This window comes from Lactuca sativa, chromosome 2 (genome assembly GCF_002870075.4).
Source record: "Lactuca sativa cultivar Salinas chromosome 2, Lsat_Salinas_v11, whole genome shotgun sequence".
In the NCBI taxonomy this organism is placed as follows: domain Eukaryota; kingdom Viridiplantae; phylum Streptophyta; class Magnoliopsida; order Asterales; family Asteraceae; genus Lactuca; species Lactuca sativa.
In genome coordinates this window covers 1,550,302-1,576,277 of record NC_056624.2, presented here as the reverse complement: position 1 = coordinate 1,576,277, position 25,976 = coordinate 1,550,302, and the positions used below count along the sequence as shown (strand labels likewise).

The following is a 25,976-nucleotide window of genomic DNA, read 5'->3' as shown; positions in this document are numbered from 1 at the left end:
ATACAAATACCAAAAGGCTTCTAACCCATTGGTATTAGGTCTAGCATTTCTTTTTTGATGTTATAGTTCGAGTCAATAAATATAACATTAACAAAAAAAGAGTTATTTAGAAGTAAATTAGGTTTTTATTTTTTTTAAGGAAGAAAAAAACTAATACAAATCAAGTTTGAAAATACTTTAGAAACATGGTCCATTAAATCAATTAGTTTCTCATCATCAGCTTAGCTTGATTGAGGAAAGATTAATGACGAACTATAACGTCCAAAACATACAATAAATATAATATTAACCAATAGTGATCATTGTAAAAAAAATGACTAAATTTGTTGATTGTAAGGGTGAATTGAGTTGAATAATGAATATTCTGTTGTCGACCAAGCTTTATAAACAAATATGGATGATAAAATTTTAATTTTGATCTTTTAAACCAATTAGAATTACTTAAAAATTAACCTCGATTGATTCGGAAAACGTTAATCTCCAAAACATACAATAAACATTATCTTGCTCATGTAAACTTTTTTTTTGAAGGCTTGATTTTGATTTTCTCCGTTACAACAACATTTTAATTGTCATCGTACAACGAGTGAGATGACAAACGGGCAACAAGCTATGCGGTTAAGCCTTTTTAAATGGTAAAAGTAATTATTTTAAAAACTACATCCGAAGATCTAGGGAATATACATGACTATGCATGATTCATTGTATTCTTTTAAGAAACTCTACCGCATCTTGTGCGAGGAAACCAAACGTATCAAATACAAATGGAATGAACACGTATTGATTTTCCAAGCACGATTTCTCATGTTTGGTGACTTTGTCTATAGCTTCTTGTAAAGCAGTATGTCCCGCCGTGAAATCCCCAGCCCTCAGGCCCACGAGAGGTGATACCCCTGTAAGATCCACACATGCGTGTTTCCTACAACCCATCCAAAAGTCAAAATGACAGCCGGTATGAGGGTTCATATTAATTCTATCGGGTCAGTCATGTAAACCAACATAAATAAATTTTGTCATCCAAAAAATTATAGCTTGTGGAAAAGTCACCTGAATTGTTGGATGTGTCATGTGTGCGTGAAATGAGTTGATTCCTTAATATTTTGTTATTGAGCCAGATTTACAAAACCAAAAACAATATTAATCGCAGAATCTTTTCTTGTTCCCCAAACAATATTTATATGGATGGAAAAAATAAAATAAAAGAGACAACAAGGAAGGAGCAGAGGACCCTACAAGATACTATCGGAGGCTTCACTGTTTCTCAAAGCTCAGCTTCAACCGCGTCATTGCACACATCCCAACTTGGACTATAATTTCCCCATCTTGCATCGATGTCTTTATTATAAATAACAAATCCCTTCGATAACCCTTTCATTCCATTTCACCATACTCTCTCTCTCTCTCTCTCTCTCTCTCTCTCTCTCTCTCTCTCTCTCTCTAAAATGGGTGCTTGTCTATCTTCCGCTGGTGACTCCGTGCACAACTCTAGTTCTGCGCTTGTTATTTCCGTCGATGGCGATCTGTGTTCCTACCCAACTCCAATCTTTGTATCCGAAGTTCTTCGGTTCGAAAAATCATCGACCTTCTTTCTTTGCAACTCCGACGACTTGTATTACGACCAGTATATCAATGCTTTGGATTTAGAAGACCAGCTTGATGCGGCTCAGATCTACTTTATTCTACCAAAAACAATGCTTGGTCGTCGTCTAAGTGCCTCCGATATGGCTGCGTTGGCAGTCAAAGCCAGCCTTGCGCTTGATTCGAATTCCAATACAGATTCGCATAAGAGGAACAACAACAAGGCTCGTATATCGCCATTGGTGTTGATGGAAACGACTGGGGCTAATGAGAACAAGAATGTTGGAAGTTTAAGAATGTCGAGCTCCAGATCAATCAGGAAGCTGTCAAAACGTTCTTCAAAGAAAGCTCGATTGGGTGTTGGATCTTTCAGGCTTGTGCTCTCCACCATATACGAAAACGATGGGTGTGATGAGTTGCAGATGATTTGATTCGTTAATTTTGGCGTGTACAGATCGATAGTAGCGAATTTTTGGTTCACCGGGAGTCCGGGAGTTGCTTCATAGTCTAAAATCCACAATTCTAAAATACAATGTATAGTGTTGTTTAAAAACGAAACACAATGGTGTTTTTGGAAGAGTAAGGCATGACAAGATTTTAAAGACTTTACAAGAAATTAATGATACTGGTCCCATGTCGGGAAATTTGTATTAGATTGAATTTATATAATGATACTCGTTCCATGTTGGGTTAGATAGTTATTAGCAACAACTAGGGCCGTAAACGAACACGAACGTAGGTTTGTTGATGTTCGTTCGTTTAAGTTAGTTGAATAAATGAACAATCACGAACAGATAAACGAACGTGTTTTCTTGTTCATTTATAAACGAACGTGTTTTCTTGTTTATGTTCGTTCGTTTAACAAATTAAACTGTTAATGGTCGTTTATTTATGTTCGTGAACATGTTAAAAGAACGGAAACAAACGAACACAAATGAACAATATAAACAAACATAATAGAACATATATTAACATAAGTGAAGTCTCCTTGGCTTATTAGTTCTCGCTTTCGGAAAACCCCTCTCCTCGCAACGAAGACAACATTGTCACTCGGCCTATAAAAGAGACATCCAAAGGATTTCTGCGGGAAGCCGATGAAAATACACCGCTCACTATGAGGTTCGAGCTTGTCGTGAGTTTCTCGTCTTACGAAAACTTCACAGCCCCAAACTTTGATATGTGCCAATGAGGGAGCTTTCCCTGTCCACATCTCGTGAGGTGTTTTGACAACCTTCTTTGTAGGGACTCGGTTAAGGATATGGGAGGCAGTCTCTAACGCACACCCCCAGAATATAGGTAGTGAAGCACGACTCATCATAGAACGGACCATGTCTAACATGGTTCGATTACGCCTTTCTGCCACACCATTCAACTGCGGTGTCCTAGGTGGCGTTAATTGCGGAATTATTCCGCATTCCTTGAGATAGTCGTGGAATTCAAGACTTAGGTACTCTCCTCCTCGATCGGATCGAAGCATCTTGATTTTCCTGCCCAATTGATTCTCCACTTTATGTTTGAACTCTTTGAACTTTTCAAATGTTTCTGACTTGTGCTTGATTAAGTAAATATACCCATATCTACTATAATCATCGGTGAAAGTCACGTAGAAATGACTTTTGGCACCCGTAGACTTGCAAGTCCCACTGTAGCGAGCAGCAAGGTGTATGATAGTCAATCCAGTATAGATCTATACACAAACTCAAACGTTCTCCAATTAAGGAGATTTTGATACAAAAATAGTCATGGCAGGTAGTGTCATGCCATATTTAATGGCTCACATAACTCTGTTAATGTATATGTAATGTATATGTGTGCTAGCTGTATTGTGTGTTCTTTCTCTGTCTAGCCTGTATGTTTGTTTCTCGTCATAGTTCCTTTCGTTTGTTTCTCGTCATAGTGTCTATCGTTTGTTTCTCGTCATAGTGTTAACATGTTTGTATACCCTTGCTACTCAAGGGCATTGTATCCTTTGACTCATGTATGAACTGACTCATTGTAGGTTTCATTGTTCTAGTAATAGTATTAGTATCTTCCTAAACTACTCCTATAGTAGTTTACTAGCAATGTATGATCATGTTTGTGTACCCTTGCTACCCAAAGGAATAGAACTGATTGAAGGAACTTTTATGACTAAGTACGTATACATGATATACAACTAATATTTAAACAACCTTCGGACGTATAACCGATGCCCTAAAGCCACATCCAAAAAAGGAAAAGGAATTAAAGCGAGCTGGCCTTCCTATGTCTTTTAAACATTGCTTATATAACTATACATACATAGACATGCATTTGACAATGAATAAGTATGAAAGAGTTTAAGTAAAAGTATTTGATAAGTAAAAGAGTTCGTAAAAACAGTTTGAAGTATAGTAGTTTGGTAAACAGTTTGAACAGTAAGAAAACCACTGGTTTTGTAGTTATTTATCACATGTGATTGATGGAACAACTATAAGTATTTAACTTGTATCCCCCCCCCCCATAAAAGCATTCAAAAACATTTAAACCATTGATTAAGGGGGTATGAACTCACCTGTAGTGAGTGGTTTGGATGAAAGGATTGTATAGGATGCTAAGTGTCAAGGGAAGACTTGAACACACACGCGGATCCTATTTAACATATATGACATATATATGAATCCAATTAGTGTTTAAAACAACTGATTATTGAATTGGGACCACCTTAGGGACTAGTAACCACTTATATTGAAGTGTTAGAACCATACATGATTGTATGAAGGAGGTATTTGGCTTTACAAAGGAGTATATGGCCAAAATACACACTATATTTGTGTGTGCGGCCAGGTGTGTGGCCATACTTGGCGTGTGCGGTTGGGTGTGTGTCACACCCCAAAACCACGAACGGCGGAAACGTTCAGGGGTGGAGGACGTCATGTACAGTATCACAACAGTGTAATATAATAAACAAGCAACAATATCATCCATTGCATTATAAGTAAAGTTTTAATACATGTGTGTTCTTTCATTGTAGTAAGACACCAAAAATATACAATCAAAATAAAAGACGAGACTTGTCTGCTCCGTCTTCTCAAAACCTGGCCTCCGTACCTGTCTACTGATGACCTGAGAATACAAGTTATTTTGAAAGCGAGTATCAGCTTTAAAGCTAGTGAATTCATAAGTATTTAAGTGTCATTTTCTTGCTTATGAAAATCTGTTATGAAGGCCATGTAAACCTTTAAATGAAAATGATGATGTAAGTATGAAAAACCCTAGAAAATCCCTTATTTTCTATCAGTTTGAGATGTAGTCTTCTACCAAGACCCGAATGTTTTGTTTATGGTAATGTAGTCTTCTACCAAGACCCGAATGTTTTGTTTATGGCAATGTAGTCTTCTACCAAGACCCGAATGTTTTGTTTATGACTATGTAAAATGATAGTTTTTCCTTTCTATTGACTAGTACTAAAAGTGCTTAGTCTAACTCATCGTTTATGTGAATGTATCACAAAATAAAGTAAGGTAGGAAAATATAATCGTGCAAGTGTTATCCCTAAGTGACCAGAGTTAACACGACATCGCCGAAGCGAAAGATAGACCCTATGGACATCCGAAGAGTGTCCCCTCATCCTCTGTAGCGGCAGCAGGGTGGAGGGAGGGTTAGTCCCATAACAGCGTTAACCTAATGATCCTCCGAAGATTCACATCTCATCCACTGTTGCAACAGTTGGACAGAGGGATGGTTAGTCCCATCACTGACTACTAAATAAGTGACAACCTTAGACATCCATAGATGTTCATCGACCACTGGTGCTAATCAGTGGGATTCGGAATGGTAAGTCCCGCCGAAATATCCCATTGAACCGGGATAGGAAAGAAAATTTAAACAGTAAGTACTAATAAATCATCCTCTTAGTTCTAAGTACAAGTATCCAAGGTAAGTAAATATAGGATAATGCACCTATGAAGAAGTGTTCCTGTATGGTATTCATGTAAGTGTGTTCATGTAACAGGTAAGTATATGTAAACATATTCATGTATCATGTAATCCTAAGTACGTGTACTCATGTATCATGTAAGGTATTAGTATAGACTCATGAATGAACTGACTCTTGTGTGATTCCTTGTAGCAGTAATAATGTTTGATATTTTCTAACTATCCCTATGATAATTAACTGGAGAGTAAGTGGTTATTCAAGTAGATTTATGCACCCTCGATACACCAGGGTGTGGGAAAACATAACGAAGGATGAAAACTATAATCTCTAACATATAAATGAACATATGCGCATAAGTATAGTTTGATTCAAGAAGGTAAAATAATGGTTTTGCAAGATATCTAGGAGTTTTGAACAATAATTAAGAATGAATTGATGTCATTTTAATAAACATTTCAAAACTAATACTTTTGTTATCAAGGTATTTTAAGATAGAAAACCACTTCATGTGTCACCTTTTGAAATATGTGAAATCTACTGAGTGAAAACATAGTTATAAAATACATAAGATTGATTTAATAACATATTGTTTTCTACTTGTATCCCCCCCCATGAAAGCATTTAAAATCATTTAAAACATTGATTAAGGGGTATGAACTCACCTATAGTTGGTGATTGGGATGAACTGAACGGTATAGGATGGCTAGGTGTCAAGCGAGGACTTGTACACACACTACGATCCTAATGAACATATAATCACACATATATGCACTCAATTAGACTCAAATCACTAATTGATAATGTTAAGACATCCTAGACATAATAAACACTTTATATAAGTGTTTTAAGCCCTAAGGATTGCATCTAAGCTATTGTGGGACAAGGTACTTATGTTTAGGGTTCCAAAGGACCCCATATATGAGTTTACTCCTCATATACTAACACACATGGAGTTTACGGTTGTAAACTCTTGAGTTTACAGCCGTAAACTCCCAACCATGGGGTATTTGTGTGTTTTAAAGTCCCAAATGCTTTCTAGAATTATTCTAACTTGGTGGTTCCATCCTTGAAGGGGTTTAAGGTCTAGAAACACTCCATTTAGGAGTTTACGGACCCAAGGCCATTCCCCTTGGAGTTTACGGCCGTAAACTCCCTTGGGGTGTTGTGTTTGTTGTTTTCAAGCCTCATGCATTTGAAGGATAGGTTCTAGTCAATTGTTTAAAGATAATGAGGACCCTAGGCACACTTTGGTGCCTTTGTTTGGTGTTTACGTCCTAGGAGCATTACCAAGGCCGTAAACTCACTTTGATAAGTGATTTTGATGTGCTTTGGTCCTTAGATTAAGTGGGAAACAATTCCATGTAAAGGTCTAGGGCTTTAGGTGCCTTAATAACACCCTTTGGTCCATTTCTATGGAGTTTACGGCCTAAGATACACTTGGGCCGTAAACTCTCATTTGTTTGTGTTCTTTGATGTGCTTAAGGCCTTAGATTAAATGGGAACTAGTCTTGATAAAAGCCTTAAAACCTTTAATGGCCTTAAAACACCATTTTGAGGTTGAAAAGGGAGTTTCTGGCCTATGCAACTCTTGGGCCGTGAACTCCCAAACTTGGGTGATTTATGGATGTTTTCTTGTCTGTAACACACATACATATGAGTCTAAGGCAGTTGTATAACACAAGGGTCGGTTTTGGCTTTGTTTCGGGAGTTTACTGCCCAAGAACACCTTGGGGTGTAAACTCCTATATCTAATGATTTAGCCATCTAAATCATGTTATAAGCACATAATAAGCATTCTAACACTACTAGAAAGAGTTACTCATGTTTTGGTATAAAAACCCAAAGATCCGTGAGAGAGAAAATGGCTTTTCTCTAGTTGGAAACGTGAATAATGAATAAATTTGGTTCAGAAATCTATTTATAGTTCTGAGATATTTTTGGCGGAAAATATTTTTATTCCCGAAATGATCTCTAATATAATAGAGAGTTGGAATAATAGTGTTGCACAAAACCCTAGTGCACCCACTTTCCTGATATTTCCTTAAGTGTAAACCCTGAATTATTCAAACTTATGCGAAAAGTCTGAAAATTAACTGTGACTGCTATAACTTCTATTGAAGTGATATAGTTTGTACAGAATGGAAATTTCGGGTTGTCACATCATCCCCCCGTTAGAAGGAATTTCGTCCCGAAATTAGAATTTAAGCAAATAAGAAGTTACAAATAACTAAGCGAAAAGGTGAGGGTATTTCAGTTTCATCTGATCCTCACGTTCCCAAGCGAATTCCGGTCCACGCTTTGCGTTCCAGCGCACCTTCACTATCGGGATACGGCTCTGCTTTGTTTGCTTGACCTCTCGGTCCATGATCTCTACTGGTTCCTCCACGAAGTTGAGGCTCTCATTGATCTCGATCTCATCGAGTGGAATAACAAGAGTCTCGTCGGATAGACACTTTTTCAAGTTTGACACGTGGAAGGTAGGATGTACGTTACTGAGTTCGTGCGGTAGATTGAGCTTGTAAGCTATAGGGCCGATTCTCGCGAGAATCTCGAAAGGCCCTATGTATCTTGGATTGAGCTTCCCACACTTTCCAAAGCGTATCAAGCCCTTCCATGGTGAGACCTTCAGTAGGACTCGGTCGCCCACCTGGAACTCCAATGGTTTTCTACGCTTGTCAGCGTAGCTTTTCTGTCGGTCTCTAGAGGCTTTCAATCGTTCACGAATTTGAAGGATCTTCTCTGTCGTTTCCCGAATGATCTCCGGACCTGTGAGAGTGCTTTCGGGAACTCGTCCCTTAGCTAACTGGGTATCACCCACTTCAGCCCAGCACAAAGGGGATCTGCACTTTCGGCCATAGAGGGCCTCGAACGGAGCTGCCTTTATGCTCGTATGATAACTGTTGTTGTAGGAAAATTCAACAAGGGGTAAATGAGTATCCCAAGCTTTTCCAAAGTCAATCACACAGGCACGCAACATATCTTCTAAGGTTTGGATAGTTCTCTCACTTTGCCCGTCGGTCTGTGGATGGTAGGCTGTACTCATGTCCAACCTAGTTCCTAGGGAACTTTGTAATGACTGCCAGAACCTCGAAGTGAATCTACTATCTCGGTCTGAGATGATAGATAAAGGAACACCGTGCAGCCTTACAATCTCCCTAATGTAAGCCCTGGTAAGTTTCTCCATCTTGTCTGTTTCTTTGATCGGTAGGAAGTGTGCAGACTTGGTCAAGAAATAACACTTTAGTCTGAGTACCCTTTCACGTACAGCCTCTTTTCTTGCTACACCCGGAACACTGTACTCAGGGTTCCAAACCTCCAGTGAGTGACTATAAACGCTCCGGTTGTTGTAGGAGACCGGAGGGTTTTCTGGTATTCGACCTTGACCTTTGCGCAAGTAAGGCATTTACTCACGAAGGTAGCAATATCGGCTTTCATGTTAGGCCACCAGTATAACTTTTTAAGATCCAGATACATCTTATCTGAACCCGGGTGGACGGAATAACGAGTGTTATGAGCTTCGGTCATGACCAAGTCTCTGAAGCCACCGTGTTTCGGTGTCCAGATTCGACCCATGAGGTATAAGGCTCCGCCACCCTTGACTTCCAAGTTCTTATCCATCCTTCTAAGGGATTCACCCGCCACGTTTTCAGGTTTCAAAGCGTCGAGCTGAGCCTCCTTTATTTGCGTGGACAAGTGTGAATGGATAGTTAGAGTCAAAGATTTGACTCTACGACCAGTATATTCTTTCCAACTTAGGGCGTCGACTACTACATTGGCTTTACCCGGATGATAATGAATTTCGCACTCGTAATCACTAAGTAGCTCGACCCACCGTCGTTGTCTCATGTTGAGCTCTTTCTGGTAAAAAATGTGTTGTAGACTCATATGGTCCATAAAGATCGTGCTCTTTGTACCATCTAGGTAATGTCGCCAGATCTTCAGAGCAAACACAACTGCTCCTAGTTCAAGATCGTGGGTTGTGTAGTTAACCTCATGTGTCTTCAGCTATCTCGAGGCATAGGCGGTGACTTTACCTCGCTGCATCAGAACACATCCGAGTCCTTGATTGGATGCATCGCAATAGACAATGAAGTCTTCTATCCCTTCGGGAAGGGATAGTATCGGGGCGGTGCACAAGGCTCGTTTGACCGTTTGGAACGCTCTTTCCTGTTTCTCTTCCCAGTCAAAGGCCACGCCTTTCTGGGTCAGGGTTGTAAGAGGTTTCTCTATGCTGGAGAAGTTCTGGATGAACCTGCGATAGTAGCCAGCGAGACCTAGAAATTGACGAATTTCGGTAGGTGTCTTTGGTGCTGACCAGTTCTCGATGGCCTTAATTTTGGAAGGGTCCATGCGTATACCTTCTTCGCTAACCACATGGCCCAAAAATTCGACTCGCCGAATCCAAAATTCGCACTTGGAGAACTTCGCGTAGAGCTTCTCCGCTCGCAATGTTTCTAAGATTTTATGGAGATGTTGACTATGTTCTTCCTTACTTCGAGAATAGATCAGTATGTCATCAATGAAGACGATGACGAACTGATCCAAGTAAGGATGACACACCCTATTCATCAGATCCATGAATACTGCGGGCGCGTTAGTTAATCCGAATGGCATCACTACAAACTCGTAGTGCCCATAACGAGTTCAGAAGGCTGTCTTGGGAACATCCTCCTCTAACACTCATAGTTGGTGATATCCGGATCGCAGATCTATCTTCGAGAAGTAGTTGGCTCCTTGAAGTTGATCAAACAAATCGTCAATGCAGGGCAAGGGATAACGATTTTTAATGGTAAGTTTGTTGAGTTCTCTATAGTCGATGCACATGCGAAATGATCCATCTTTCTTCTTGAAGAACAAGATCGGTGCTCCCCATGGTGAGAAGCTTGGTCGAATGAATCCCTTCTTGAGAAGTTCGTTAAGTTGACTGGAAAGTTCCTGCATTTCAGCCAGTGCCAGACGATACGGAGATTTGGCTACGGGGGTAGCCCCTGGCACTAAGTCGATTCTGAACTCGACTTGGCGTTGTGGTGGTAAACCGGGAAGTTCTTCTGGGAATATGTCGGGAAAGTCGCGTAGTTCTGGGATTTTCTGGATGTCTTTCAGTTCTTAACTGGTATCGACGACGTGTGCGAGAAATGCATGGTACTCCTTCCGCAAGCACTTCTGGGCTTGAATGCACAAAATGATGCGAAGGCTCGTACTAGGTTTGTCGCCGTAGATAACTAAGGTTTCGTTGTTAGGAAGGTTAAGACGAACTGCCTTTTCGAAGCACATGATGTCGGCACGAAGAAGACTTAATCAATCCATACCGATGATAACGTCGAAACATTTAATTTGGACTGGCATGAGATCTATCTAGAAAGTATGGCCATCTAAAGTTAAGGTACAACCTACATATATGCAGTTTGTACTCTCTGTTTTCCCGTTAGCCATTTCTACCGTGAATGAACTATCTAATGCACATGGTTTTTGTTTAAGTAGGGGTGCAAATTTGTGACTTACAAAACTTTTCTCGGCTCCACTATCGAAAAGTATGCAAGCATATGAGTTATCGAGGAGGAACGTACCAGTAACTATCGTAGGATCAGCTACTGCTTCCTCGTGGCCTAGAGCCATAACTCTTCCCACTCCTCCAGCCATCCCTGCTTTAGGGAAGTTCCTCTTGTAGTGGCCCACTTCGCCACAACCGTAGCAAGCTTGGCCCATACCGGCGTTAGGAACCTGGGCAGCTTGAGTTGTTGGAGTCTTGCAGAAATGGACTGTGTGTCCCTTCCTGTTGCAATTAGAGCACTGCATCTCCTTGCAAGGTCCGTGATGGTGGAAGTTGCACTTGGTGCACATCGGGAGAGTCCCAGCATATGTTTTTGCTGGCAAGGGGTTCGCAAGGGCAATGGGAGTAACTGTGGCAGCATTGATCGCCACAAATTGTTGTTTCTTGGAGGACCCTTGCGAAGCCCCTCTTTTTCTCTTATTCCACCCCTTCCTGTTGTGGTCGGGGTTGGACTTTTGTGGTACGGGTGTAGGGATTGATGTGTTCTGAGGTTTCCGGTGATCGATGAGAGATTGTGCCAGTTCCTTGGCACTATCGAAGGTAATAGGCCTGGAGGCGATCACACTTGACTGGATCTGGGGCGATAGTCCCCAGATATATCTCTCTATCTTTTTGCTCTGAAGAGCAACCATATCAGGGCATAAGTTTGCCAGATCACAGAACCTATTTGTGTAGGTCGTGATGTCGGATCCAAGCATTTGTAGACCCCAGAATTCTTGCTCGAGTTTTTGTATTTCGCCTTGAGGACAGTATTCTTTCATAAGCATGTCTTTCAACTTTTCCCAGCCGATGGAATATGCCACCACCAAAGTTAGATAGTTAACATGGCTGTTCCACCATGTTAGTGCTCTGTCAGAGAAGGTACAAGCTGCAAACTTGACCTTGTTGCCCTCTTGACAAGCACAAATCTCAAAGACAGATTCCATCTTTTTTATCCATTGTCTCAACACCATAACACCCCCAGTTCCATTGAAGCTGCGGGGTTTGGTGTTAGTGAAGTCCTTGTAGGTGCATTCCCGAGGGTGTCCATGGCTTTTGCCGTGGTTCGAGGGTGGTGCACCTGTTCCTGATCCACTAGGGGCAGGAGCGTTGATTGCTGACATAGCAGCTGCAACTGCTGCTGTGAAAGCTGCCTGGAACATTTTTGCATCAAAAGGATTTGGTGGCTAAAGAGGTACAGGTGGTGGTGGAGGTGGTGGTATTGGTGCTTCGTTGTTTGGGTTTCGCCTTAGATTCCTGCGTGGCAGCATCTTTAACTGTAGTTTAAAAGATGACGACATGGATAAGAATAAATGATAAATGAATGTGTCTCATGGACTAAATCCCCATAGTCCAACAATAGAAGGAATAGTATGACTAAATGAAGAAGATAACATTTGGATAATAATTTCCATATGATTAGATATCTGTCAATAATACTGGAATTACAGATGTAACAAGTTCGGGAAAATGGCCTAGAAGTAGGCCTTACATCAACCAAGACGGAAAATTTTGACAGAATTAAGACTAGATCAAGACCTAACAGGTCTAAGATTTATACAGGTAGGAAATTAGACCAAAGTTTTACATAAACTAGGTTATATCCAAAAGATGAGTTGACGATATTCTATCGGCAACGAGAACAGCTAGCATGAGTCCTCGATCCCGACAGTAGACGTTCAATGTCCCTTATACGCTTGTCCAACCTTGCTTGCTGAGCTTGAAGTTCTCTAACTTCAGCTCGGGTTTCAGCAAGTTCCCTTTGCAGATTTGCATTGCAGACCAGAGTCCTTTCATGAGCAGACTCTAGTTGGCGAATGTGGACAGTGTTAACACCAGAGTTGGCGTCAACTTCCAAAACTTGATTGATAGTCTCCTGAGCCATTATCGTATTCCGAGAAATCCTACGCACCATGATTGGTAGGACTCTATCAGCAGAACCTCCTTTAGTGAGGTTGTAGAAACTTCGGTCGCCATTGTAGGGAATGGGCTGACCTTGTTCCTGACTCCATTTAGTCAAGTTAATGGCCCACAAGGGTGTGGGTCCTTGAAACACAGGACGGGGGTTCAGGTTTGGGTTTTGAGCATCTGGGGGTAGGTTGTTGACTTCTGGCTCCCAGTCAGAACTATCGGAAAAACCCTCAGCATGGTGATCATCCAAAGGGATTGGGTGATCATCTTCTGGTTCTGCCTCTAGCCAACCAGCATTGCCTTGGTTCGGGAAGTACTGATCGCCGTGGTGAAATCCAGCCATTTTAATCTACGCGACAAAAGGGATTATAAGAAATAGCTAAATAGATGAACTGACTAAGATAATTACAGTAAGACCAAATACCCCTATGGTATTTCTTTATGGTTGTGTTGGTAAGTTTTTAGACTTGTTGCCACATCACAACCATTCTTGGGCATATGCTAATCACTCCTTGGACCAGCATAGTTGATCAGGCTATGCCATTCCCGAGACTGACCATATATCCCCAGGCTTACTTGTGATATTCAACAATCGTAATACTTTTGTTCTTGTCATTCTGACACTGATTTTAGTATGAATGCAGGCACGTATACTTTGTTAAATATTTTATTATTTATAAGTATAACTCTGAGACAGAGTGTTTTAATCCCGATGTATTTATAGTTAGTATATCTTTTATGGGTTGATATACTATATTCACTATAAACAATGCTTTGATACCAATCTGTCACACCCCAAAACCACGAACGGCGGAAACGTTCAGGGGTGGAGGACGTCATGTACAGTATCACAACAGTGTAATATAATAAACAAGCAACAACATCATACATTGCATTATAAGTAAAGTTTTAATACATGTGTGTTCTTTTATTGTAGTAAGACACCAAAAATATACAATCAAAATAAAAGACGAGACTTGTCTGCTCCGTCTTCTCAAAACCTGGCCTCCGTACCTGTCTACTGATGACCTGAGAATACAAGTTATTTTGAAAGCGAGTATCAGCTTTAAAGCTGGTGAATTCATAAGTATTTAAGTGTCATTTTCTTGCTTATGAAAATCTGTTATGAAGGCCATGTAAACCTTTAAATGAAAATGATGATGTAAGTATGAAAAACCCTAGAAAATCCCTTATTTTCTATCAGTTTGAGATGTAATCTTCTACCAAGACCCGAATGTTTTGTTTATGGCAATGTAGTCTTCTACCAAGACCCGAATGTTTTGTTTATGGCAATGTAGTCTTCTACCAAGACCCGAATGTTTTCTTTATGACTATGTAAAATGATAGTTTTTCCTTTCTATTGACTAGTACTAAAAGTGCTTAGTCTAACTCATCGTTTATGTGAATGTATCACAAAATAAAGTAAGGTAGGAAAATATAATCATGCAAGTGTTATCCCTGAGTGACCAGAATTAACACGACATCGCCGAAGCGAAAGATAGACCCTATGGACATCCGAAGAGTGTCCCTTCATCCTCTGTAGCGGCAGCAGGGTGGAGGGAGGGTTAGTCCCATAACAGCATTAACCTAATGATCCTCCGAAGATTCACATCTCATCCACTGTTGCAACAGTTGGACAAAGGGATGGTTAGTCCCATCACTGACTACTAAATAAGTGACAACCTTAGACATCCGTAGACGTTCATCGACCACTGGTGCTAATCAGTGGGATTCGGAATGGTAAGTCCCGCTGAAATATCCCACTGAACCGGGATAGGAAAAACAATTTACACAATAAGTACTAATAAATCATCCTCTTAGTTCTAAGTACAAGTATCCAAGGTAAGTAAATATAGGATAATGCACCTATGAAGAAGTGTTCCTGTATGATATTCATGTAAGTGTGTTCATGTAACAGGTAAGTATATGTAAACATATTCATGTATCATGTAATCCTAAGTACGTGTACTCATGTATCATGTAAGGTATTAGTATAGACTCATGAATGAACTGACTCTTGTGTGATTCCTTGTAGCAGTAATAATGTTTGATATTTTCTAACTATCCCTATGATAATTAACTGGAGAGTAAGTGGTTGTTCAAGTAGATTTATGCACCCTCGATACACCAGGGTGTGGGAAAACTGAACGAAGGATGAAAACTATAATCTCTAACATATAAATGAACATATGCGCATAAGTATAGTTTGATTCAAGAAGGTAAAATAATGGTTTTGCAAGATATCTAGGAGTTTTGAACAATAATTAAGAATGACTTGATGTCATTTTAATAAACATTTCAAAACTAATACTTTTGTTATCAAGGTATTTTAAGATAGAAAACCACTTCATGTGTCACCTTTTGAAATATGTGAAATCTACTGAGTGAAAACATAGTTATAAAATACATAAGATTGATTTAATAACATATTGTTTTCTACTTGTATTCCCCCCCCCCCCCCCCATGAAAGCATTTAAAATCATTTAAAACATTGATTAAGGGGTATGAACTCACCTGTAGTTGGTGATTGGGATGAACTGAACGGTATAGGATGGTTAGGTGTCAAGCGAGGACTTGTACACACACTACGATCCTAATGAACATATAATCACACATATACGCACTCAATTAGACTCAAATCACTAATTGATAATGTTAAGACATCCTAGACATAATAAACACTTTATATAAGTGTTTTAAGCCCTAAGGATTTCATCTAAGCTATTGTGGGACAAGGTACTTATGTTTAGGGTTCCAAAGGACCCCATATATGAGTTTACTCCTCATATACTATCACACATGGATTTTACGGTTGTAAACTCTTGAGTTTACGGCCGTAAACTCCCAACCATGGGGTATTTGTGTGTTTTGAAGTCCCAAATGCTTTCTAGAATTATTCTAACTTGGTGGTTCCATCCTTGAAGGGGTTTAAGGTCTAGAAACACTCCATTTAGGAGTTTACGGCCCCAAGGCCATTCCCCTTGGAGTTTACGGCCGTAAACTCCCTTGGGGTGTTGTTTTTGTTGTTTTCAAGCCTCATGCATTTGAAGGATAGGTTCTAGTCAATTGTTTAAAGCTAATGAGGACCCTAGGCACACTTTGGTGCCTTTGTTTGGTGTTTACGGCCTAGGAGCATTACCAAGGCCTTAAAATCACTTTGATAAGTGATTTTGATGTGCTTTGGTCCTTAGATTAAGTGGGAAACAATTCCATGTAAAGGTCTAGAGCTTTAGGTGCCTTAATAACACCCTTTGGTCCATTTCTATGGAGTTTACGACCTAAGATACACTTGGGCCGTAAACTCTCATTTGTTTGTGTTCTTTGATGTGCTTAAGGCCTTAGATTAAATGGGAACTAGTCTTGATAAAAGCCTTAAAGCTTTAGTGGCCTTAAAACACCATTTTGAGGTTGAAAAGGGAGTTTACGGCCTATGCAACTCTTAGGCCGTGAACTCCCAAACTTGGGTGATTTATGGATGTTTTCTTGTCCCTAACACACATACATATGAGTCTAAGGCAGTTGTATAACACAACGGTTGGTTTTGGCTTTGTTTCGGGAGTTTACCGCCCAAGAACACCTTGGGGTGTAAACTCCTAGATCTAATGATTTAGTCATCTAAATCATGTTATAAGCACATAATAAACATTCTAACACTACTAGAAAGAGTTACTCACGTTTTGGTATCAAAACTCGAAGATCCGTGAGAGAGAAAATGGCTTTTCTCTAGTTGGAAATGTGAATAATGAATAAATTTGGTTCAGAAATCTATTTATAGTCCTGAGATATTTTTGCCAGAAAATATTTTTATTCCAGAAATGATCTCTAATATAATAGAGTGTTTGAATAATAGTGTTGCACAAAACCCTAGTGCACCCACTCTCCTGATATTTCCTGAAGTGTAAACCCTGAATTATTCAAACTTACGCGAAAAGTCTGAAAATTAACTGTGACTGCTATAACTTCTATTGAAAGTGATATAGTTTGTACAAAATGGAAATTTCGGGTTCTCATAGTGTGCGGCCATACATGGCATGTGCGGCCGTACACCTAGTGTTCTTGGTGTTCTTGGCTAAAGATGTTACCTTCTATGAAGATCCCTAAGGAGATTTGGATGATACTTGAGAGGATTTCGGGTCCTAGCTTTGATGAAGTGTAGAATGTGTTCAAAAATGCCTAAGTATTGAATATATAGGCGGAGTGTGTGCGGTTGGGATGGGTGTGTGGCCGCACACTCTTGTGTGCGGCCGCACACACCTTGTGTTGGTGTGATTGGCTCAAATGCAAGGCGATACACCCACAATACTTATCCCAAGACTCCTACCTTGCTTATACTAAGCTTTAAACACTCTATTTGACTCCAAACAGTGCTAGAAAATAGAAAAAAGTGAGTTTAACTTTGATAAGAAATGAAGAATGTAAGCTAGAAATTTTCGGGTTGCCACATCATCCCCTGTTAGAGGGAATTTCATCCCGAAATTAGAGTTTAAGCAACTTAGTTATTACAAATAACTAAGTAAAAAGATGAGGATATTTCAGTTTCATCTGATGCTCTCGCTCCCAAGTGAATTCAGGTCCTCGCTTGGCGTTCCAGCGAACATTCACTATCGGGATACAACTTTGTTTTGTTTGCTTGACCTCTCGGTCCATGATTTCTACAGGTTCTTCCATGAAGTTGAGGCTCTCGTTGATCTCGATCTCGTCAAGTGGGATTACAAGAGTCTCGTTGGACAGACACTTTTTCAAGTTCGAGACGTGGAAAGTAGAATGTATGTTACTGAGTTCGTTCGGTAAGTTAAGTTTGTAAGCCACAAGGCCGATTCTTGCGAGAATCTCAAAAGGCCCAATGTACCTTGTGTTGGGCTGAAGTTCTGTTTTGTATTGCGTCTTTTGGGCTCGTAGATTAGCCTTGTATTCTCCGGTTTGGGCCTGTCCAACCGAGAGCCTTTTATGTATTGTATATAAGTTATCGCTTGCATGCATATTAGGTTAAGATTCAAGATTTCTGTTTTAGCGCTCCAGTGTTTTTACGTATTTGCTCTCTTGTAATCTTCTAATCCTTTATAGTTGATGTTCTTAATCGAGCTCTTCTAAGGATTTTATTTAATCATTCGACACGTTTGATTCAAGCTGTTTGTTCTTATTATTGCGTTCTGCCTTGTTATTTATATTGTGTTCTTGCAGTTTCATATTCATATACTTGTTCATGATCTAATCGATCTTTATAGATTAAAAGTTATTATTTTAAAATCTCATCAATTGGTATCAGAGCAGGAGGTTGTGTAATCGATACACTTCTTTTCTGTGAAAAAGATTTTCATTAGGGTTTTCCGCAATCATCGATATTTATTGAGCCGTCATCTTAATTGACGTATCTTAGTATTTATTGTTTTGCCCTAATCTGCTTTATTACAAGTCTGATCTTTGAACAGGTTATTACGATCATTATGGACGCAACGCAATCAAACCCTATTAATATTTCCAACAGCATTGGTTCGACGACAAAGATTCCAATCTTATACACCCATGACTATGAAGTATGGGCACATCATTTTGAAGATTACGTGATTGGATCGGAGGACAATGGTTTTCTCATATGGGAAGCCATTATCAATGGACCATTTTCTCATTCCGCGACATCCAGAGTTACTAAGACGCAAAAAGAATACAACGATTTGCTCAAGGACGTGACGAATATTGCGCAAGATGAGAAAGATAAATTCCAGTGCAATATTAAGGCGCTAAGGTTGATCAGACTAGTCAGCTCATGCACTACGGCGAAGGAAGTGTGGGATAGACTTCGCGAACTGTATTCAACAGACGAAGATCTTGAACACTCCATCCAAACCTTGCTTCTATCTGAGTTTGGAGAATTCAGGCAAGGGGCCGAAGAAACCGTGACCCAGACGTTTGATCGCTTCAATCATCTTCTCAGCAAGATGATCAAACACGACATTGAAAGGAAGCTCATCGAACAAAAGGTTACTTTCTTGAACGGACTGAGATCGGAATGGAGAGCAGTAGTTTCCACAGTCAAAGCCCATGAACAGTTTAAATCATACTCTTTGGCGAAACTGGTGGGTATTCTAAAGTCCCAAGAGAAGATTGTTGTTCAAGAGAAGAACGTTGTGTCTAGTCTTGGTTCGTTGGCCCTCCTATCTAAAAGTAAAGCCGTGATGGAGGATGAAGAGCTCAACTTGGAAGAATATGACCTCACAACTGAGGATTATGCCATGATGGTATCCAATCCTAAGAGGTTCATAAAGAAAAGATTCCCCAGCAACAAAAACCGAAACTAGCAGGGGAGTTATAGCTCTGAAAAGGCAAACAATGAACCGAAGGCTGAGGAGTCCAAGAAGGAACCGAAGGCAGATGGCGATTCCGGAGTAAGCTGTTTTTACTGTGGTGGCAAGAACCACTATGCTAAGGACTGTGTTCTTAAAAAGATGGCTGAAAAGGATGACGGAAAGGATGAGGAAGCCGTACTGCAGAAGAGGTTGGATGAGTTGAGGAAGAAAAAGTCTACCGCTAACCCTTCTATTAATGCTCTTATTGTGCAGGGTTCGGTTAATAACGATGAGTTCGGTAGCACCGAAGTTTGGTCTACTGACTCAGAAGACGAAGAAGTAAGGAAGCCTACTCATGGAAAGGCTTATATGGCTAAGGAGGAAAGCAGTGGTGGAAAATGCTTCATGGTATCAAGCGCATCTCAAATGAGGGGATACAACACCGATGGAGGAAGCAATGGACCGAAAGTGCAGGAAGATATGTGCTTCACAGCCAAACCACTCAGCCAACAGTTCAATGAGCTTGATGAACTGATAAAGAAGGTACAATCTGTTTTTATTTCATCTAAAGTACCATCATCCTCATATGAGAAAGAACTAAAAAACGTTAACACAAGAATTTCTCATTTAGATAGTAGCTTAACTCAAACTAGAGTCACCAATTCTAACCTGACTGATCAATTAAGCAGGGTGGCGTCGAAGAGTGAGGAGCGGCGTATGTGGATTGAGTTAAAAGAGTCGGAATTAATTAAAGTCAAAGACGAAAACATTTATTTGCAGAGAGACAATTTGAAATTGTTAAAACAACGAAATGTTTTTTGTTTAATAGCTAAACGTTTATATTCCAATATTACTCAGCTGCATTTGGACTGTGAGATAGGCAAAAAGATCCACCGTATGATTTTACCATTCCTTGAATTTAAGGAGGATGAAATCGATGCCGAAGCTTACAATTGTGAGAGTATGATTTCGTCTGATGATGTCAACCCATCTTATCAAATTGGACTGGACAAAATTGAGTCCTTCATTAAATCCAAAGACCATAAGGACATGCTCAAAAATTTGTTGGACGAAAATGACAGACTTAAACTGAGAACCGAAACCATACAAAAGTTTGACTCTCTAAATGCCAAAGTAAGCTCAGAAAATAAAATTGATGTTGAAAATGCATCTGAGCTTAACGAGGACGAAAACATGAGTGAAATTTCTGTAGAGGATACGGTTGACTGCTCAGAATTTGTGAAAAGCGAAACTGAAAACCACAAAAATCTTATTTCTGAAAATTCTGTGGAATTCGCTAGATTGTCCCAACAAAAGTCCCCGAAATTAGTAGAAAAGGCTGTCGTCTATCAAAAGGTCAGAACCACTCCGAATCAGGTATACAAAGTGACTGGAGTAACCGAACATCAGACAGCTGAACTCACGGCTATTGTTAACGAAGACAATGCTGATGGCTGTGATGAGTTCTTCTGGGAAGCTCCTATTGACAATGGAAACGAAACCGTTGGCCTATCTGAAAGAACCTCTTGGATGAAGAAAGGGAGATACATACCTGAACCCTTGAACAAGCCTGATAATTTCAGTAAACCAAGCACAAGTGGTACAAAAGACACTCCTCAAGAGGTTGATCATTCAGCAAAAGAAGACATTCCTTCAACGCCAACAGCTCGAAGTGAAACTTCATCAGATACTCCTTCCACTTCCTCAGGGCAAACTGAGTCTTCGTCAAACATTCCCTCTGCTCCCTCGTTTCAAAGAAAAACTCCTGAAGTTCAAAAGGAATCAGCCAAGGTTACATCAAAAGCGAAAGCGAACGTTCATCATCAGCCTAAACAGATGAGGGATAAAAAGATAGAAAGGAACCTAAGATACAGGAAAAACCTTTCTGAAAGGAAACAATTCTGGCACTCCCAGAATGCATACTATTCACACAAGGAGAAGAATCTGAAGTATGAAAATAATCCCGTAAGAAAGCATGATGATTCCAACAACCGAAAGTCAAGGTTCGGTTCGCAAGAAGATACCAACCGAAAGCCAAGGTTCGGTTCGCATGAAAATTCCAACCGAAAGCAAAGGTTCGGTTCTGAAAAGGATTTCAACCGAAACCAAAGGTTCGGTTCCAAGAACAACTCCAACCGAACTCAGAGGTTCGGTTCTGAAGTCAGAAGAGAACAAGACTCAAAGGTTAAACCCATCAACGATCAAACGCAAAAGGGTCACCTAGAGTCATCAGCAAGGAAGACACCTCCATCCCCATCCAAATTCTCTCGTTCTAACTCTTCTCGTCATTCATCTTCATCTCGCTCTAACGCTAATCCCACTTTTCCTCAAAAACCTCATTCATCAGCTGAACAGAAGGGAAAGCAAAAGGTCGATGAATCCAAGCCTGAGCCCAAAGGAAACCAACCTAATCTTAACAAAATAAAAGTATTCACCATTAAAAAGAAAGATGAAACAACTTTAATTAAAAGAACATATCTTGTTGATATCTCTCTAACTATTCCTGTTCCCATGAAAACCTCACATGGACCCAAGAAACTTTGGGTTCCTAAATCTGCTTAATTTTTGCAGGTTATAAGTGACGAGCAGTTTGACGAAGAATGGTACATCGACAGTGGCTGCTCGCGTCACATGACAGGAAGGAAGGAGGAACTCAGGGAATACAGATCTCTTGCAAACGGTGGCAATGTTAAGTTTGGAAATAACTCTTACGGCACCATAAAGGGATATGGGATGATAACGAATGGTGATTTTACCATAAGAAAAGTGGCCTATGTGGAAGGACTTCAACACAACCTCATCAGTGTATCTCAGCTTGTTGGAGGTACAGGTCTCAAAGTTTCATTCGATGATGAAGGTTCTGAAATCATAGAGAAAACAACAAAGAAAGTGATTCTGAAGTCAGAGCGAAAGGGTGAAATGTTTCCGCTGAACATGAAACCCATCAAAGAAACCCAGCAATCTGTCTGCTATCAAAAGCTCAATCCGACGAAAGCTGGTTGTGGCACAGAAGACTCTCTCATCTCAACTTCAAAGATATCAACCGACTTGTCACTGGAGGTCATGTTAGGGGTCTTCCATTGCTCAAGTTTGACAGAGAGCATTTATGTGCTGCATGCGAAATGGGAAAGCAGAGTCGTCAAAGTCACCCATCTATAATCAACACAAAAGTTGTTGAACCACTCGAATTGCTTCATATCGATTTGTGTGGTCCTTCATCTATAGAAAGCATCGGTGGTAGCAAGTATATTCTTGTTATCGTTGATGACTTTTCACGATTTACATGGGTGTTCTTTCTAAAGCTCAAATCTGAAGCGACTCAAAAGCTGAAAGTGTTTATCAAGCAAATTGAAGTCCAGCTCAAGAAGGTCGTTCGGAACATCAGAAGCGACAATGGTCTCGAATTCAAGAACAAGGAGTTTGAAGAGTTTCTTGCAGAAAAGGGAATTAGTCATAATTTCTCAGCTCCCTACACACCACAGCAGAACGGAATAGTCGAAAGACGAAACCGATCTCTGTGTGAAGCTGCCCGAACTATGTTAAGTTTCGCTTCCTTACCTCTTTATTTTTGGGCTGACGCTATTTCTGCTGCTTGTTATACACAAAACAGGTCCTATCTCAACAAGCGATTCACGCTCACACCATATGAGATATTAAACAACAGGAAGCCCAATGTGAAATTTTTCCACGTGTTTGGCTCAAGGTGTTTCATCTTTAACTCTAAAGAACACCGCAACATGTTTGATGTCAAAGCCGACGAGGGAATCTTTCTGGGTTACTCACTCACTTCAAAGGCGTACAGGGTCCTAAATAAACGATCAAGAAGGATTGAAGAAACATACTATGTGACCTTTGACGATAGCTATGTCAAAAAGCTACAGGCCACAGATGACACTGCTAGGGAAATCTTCCCTCAAACTGGTCAAGTCACAGTTTCAATCGCCAATATGTACGAGAATTTTCTGGATCTCTTTGATGAACCGGAAAAAGCTTCTCTCTCAGAAGCAGGGGCAGTCGACAACAAAATAGATCATATGAAGAAGATTGTCGAAGATGCTGCAAGAAGAATGCATGAAGGAGAATCGCCTTCTGATGAATCTCCAACCAACAATGCTTCAGTCGAGGGGGAGCCACGCTCACAAGTCCAGGGGGAGCCAAGCTCTACTACTTCCACCGAAGGTCCTTCACCAACCGAAAGTACCTCTCCAACCGAAGATGCCCCTCCAAATGAAGGTGCTTCAATGCCTGAAAGTCCAGCACCTCAAGAAACCCCTGAACCTCATGTTTCTCAAGACTCATCTATTGAGGGGGAGCATGATGATATGACGCTTGATTTTGATAGCCAATCCGAGCCTGAAGAGATGATCAACGCTGAACTAGATCCATCCTTTGATCCAAATTACCCTCCTCTTACAAAATGGACCAGAGATCATCCTATCTCTCAAGTAGTCGGTGATGTATCTGAAAAGGTTCTGACCCGATCTCAACTGAAGGCAAAACAGACATCCTTATTCTCAAAAGTTGAGTTTTGTATGTTTAACTCATTTGTATCAAAAGTTGAACCGAAGACAGTGAACACTGCCCTCGATCACTCTGATTGGGTTCAAGCTATGCAAGACGAACTAAACGAGTTTGAGAGGAACAAAGTCTGGCGCCTCATTCCAACTCCTCCGGATGCTTCAGTTGTTGGTCTCAAATGGGTTTTTAGAAACAAAATGGACAAGGAAGGTAATGTCATAAGAAACAAGGCTCGCCTGGTTGTCAAAGGATACTGTCAGGAGGAAGGGATAGATTACGAAGAGACGTTCGCTCCAGTAGCTAGGCTAGAATCAGTTAGAATATTTCTGGCCTATGCTGCTCACAAAAACTTTGAGGTCTTCCAAATGGACGTCAAGTGCGCATTTCTCAATGGAGAACTTGAAGAAACGGTGTATGTGGAGCAACCTCCTGGGTTCGTGAACGAAAAGTATCCACATCATTGCTACATTCTGGATAAAGCTGTGTACGGCCTCAAACAAGCTCCGAGAGCCTGGTATGAAACGCTTACCAAATTTTTAAAGATGTCCAAATTCAAACAAGGTTCGGTTGACCCCACCTTCTTTCGCAAAAAGGAAGGTAACCACCTTATGATAGTTCAAATTTATGTCGATGACATCATCTTTGGCTCTACGAATCCCAGCTTAACAGCTGAATTCAGAAAGTTGATGGAGACTAAGTTTGAAATGAGCTCAATGGGTCCTATTAATTTTTTCCTTGGTTTAAATATAAGACAGGGACCCGAAGGCATCTTTATCAATCAGGAAGCTTACACGAAGACTCTTCTAGCAAAGTTTGGCATGATGGGAGACTCAAAAGTCAAAGTCCCTATGGCATTCGGCACCAAACTTACCCCTTCACTAGATAAACCAGCCGTCGACATCACGCTCTACCGTCAAATGATTGGCTCACTGATGTATCTAACTGCTAGCAGGCCTGATATCATGTTTTCTGTATGTTATTGTGCTCGATTTCAGGCTAACCCACGCGAACCTCACATGCTGGCAGTGAAGAACATCCTACGCTATCTCAAGCGAACCGCCTCCTTGGGTCTTTGGTATCCATCCAACTCTGGCTTCTTCGTTCAAGCCTATTCTGATGCCGACCTTGGAGGATGTGGACTCGACCGCAAAAGCACAACTGGTGGCTGTCAATTTCTTGATGGGAAGTTGGTCAGCTGGCAATCCAAGAAACAAACATGTGTGTCGCTGTCTACTGCTGAAGCGGAATACATTGCCGCTGCATCCTGCACATCACAAGTGATTTGGATCCAGAGTCAACTTCGAGACTATGGACTCAACATGAAGAAGATCCCTCTGTATTGTGACTCTGAAAGTGCAATTAGGATCTGTCATAACCCGGTGCAACACTCTAAAACCAAACACATAGCACTGAGGTATCACTTCATCAAAGATCATGTGGAAGATGGAAATGTCGAAGTTCACTTCGTAAGAACCACTGATCAACTGGCTGACGTCTTCACCAAAGCTCTTCCAGAAGCCTCATTCAATAAAATTTTGCAAGGACTAGGTATGATGGAATCAGAATCAGTACCTCACACTACCTCTCAATCTCAAACGTAAGAAGCGAAACCAACCGAACGTTCGGGTTCGGTTCAACCATTTCACTCGCTCATTACTTCAAAGGTAGTTTTTCTCTGTTGTATCTTTCTTGTGCAAATTTGATTTTCTTTATGTAAAAAGTTTTTTTTATTACATATCTAAACTCCTTGGTTTCTTAAAATTTCCAAGAACCGAAACCAACCGAAGGTTCGGGTTCGGTTTTTCAAAATTTTCAAGAACCGAAACCAACCGAAGGTTCGGGTTCGGTTTTTCAAAATTTTCAAGAACCGAAACCAACCGAAGGTTCGGGTTCGGTTTTTCAAAATTTTCAAGAACCGAAACCAACCGAAGGTTCGGGTTCGGTTTTTCAAAATTTTCAAGAACCGAAACCAACCGAAGGTTCGGGTTCGGTTTTTCAAAATTTTCAAGAACCGAAACCAACCGAAGGTTCGGGTTTGGTTTTTCAAAATTTTCAAGAACCGAAACCAACCGAAGGTTCGGGTTCGGTTTTTCAAAATTTTCAAGAACCGAAACCAACTGAAGGTTCGGGTTCGGTTTTTCAAAATTTTCAAGAACCGAAACCAACCGAAGGTTCGGGTTCGGTTTTTCAAAATTTTCAAGAACCGAAACCAACCGAAGGTTCGGGTTCGGTTTTTCAAAATTTTTAAGAACCGAAA

The 25,976-nt window shown here is 40.4% G+C and overlaps 1 protein-coding gene across 1 annotated transcript; it reads left to right on the top strand.

The window, feature by feature from the left end:
* The first annotated feature begins 1,442 nt into the window (after positions 1-1,442).
* On the top strand, positions 1,443-2,009 carry LOC111910867 (uncharacterized). Its single transcript, XM_023906673.1, has one exon. The coding sequence runs from the start codon at positions 1,443-1,445 to the stop codon at positions 2,007-2,009; it is 567 nt and encodes a 188-aa protein (XP_023762441.1).
* The last annotated feature ends 23,967 nt before the right edge of the window (positions 2,010-25,976 follow it).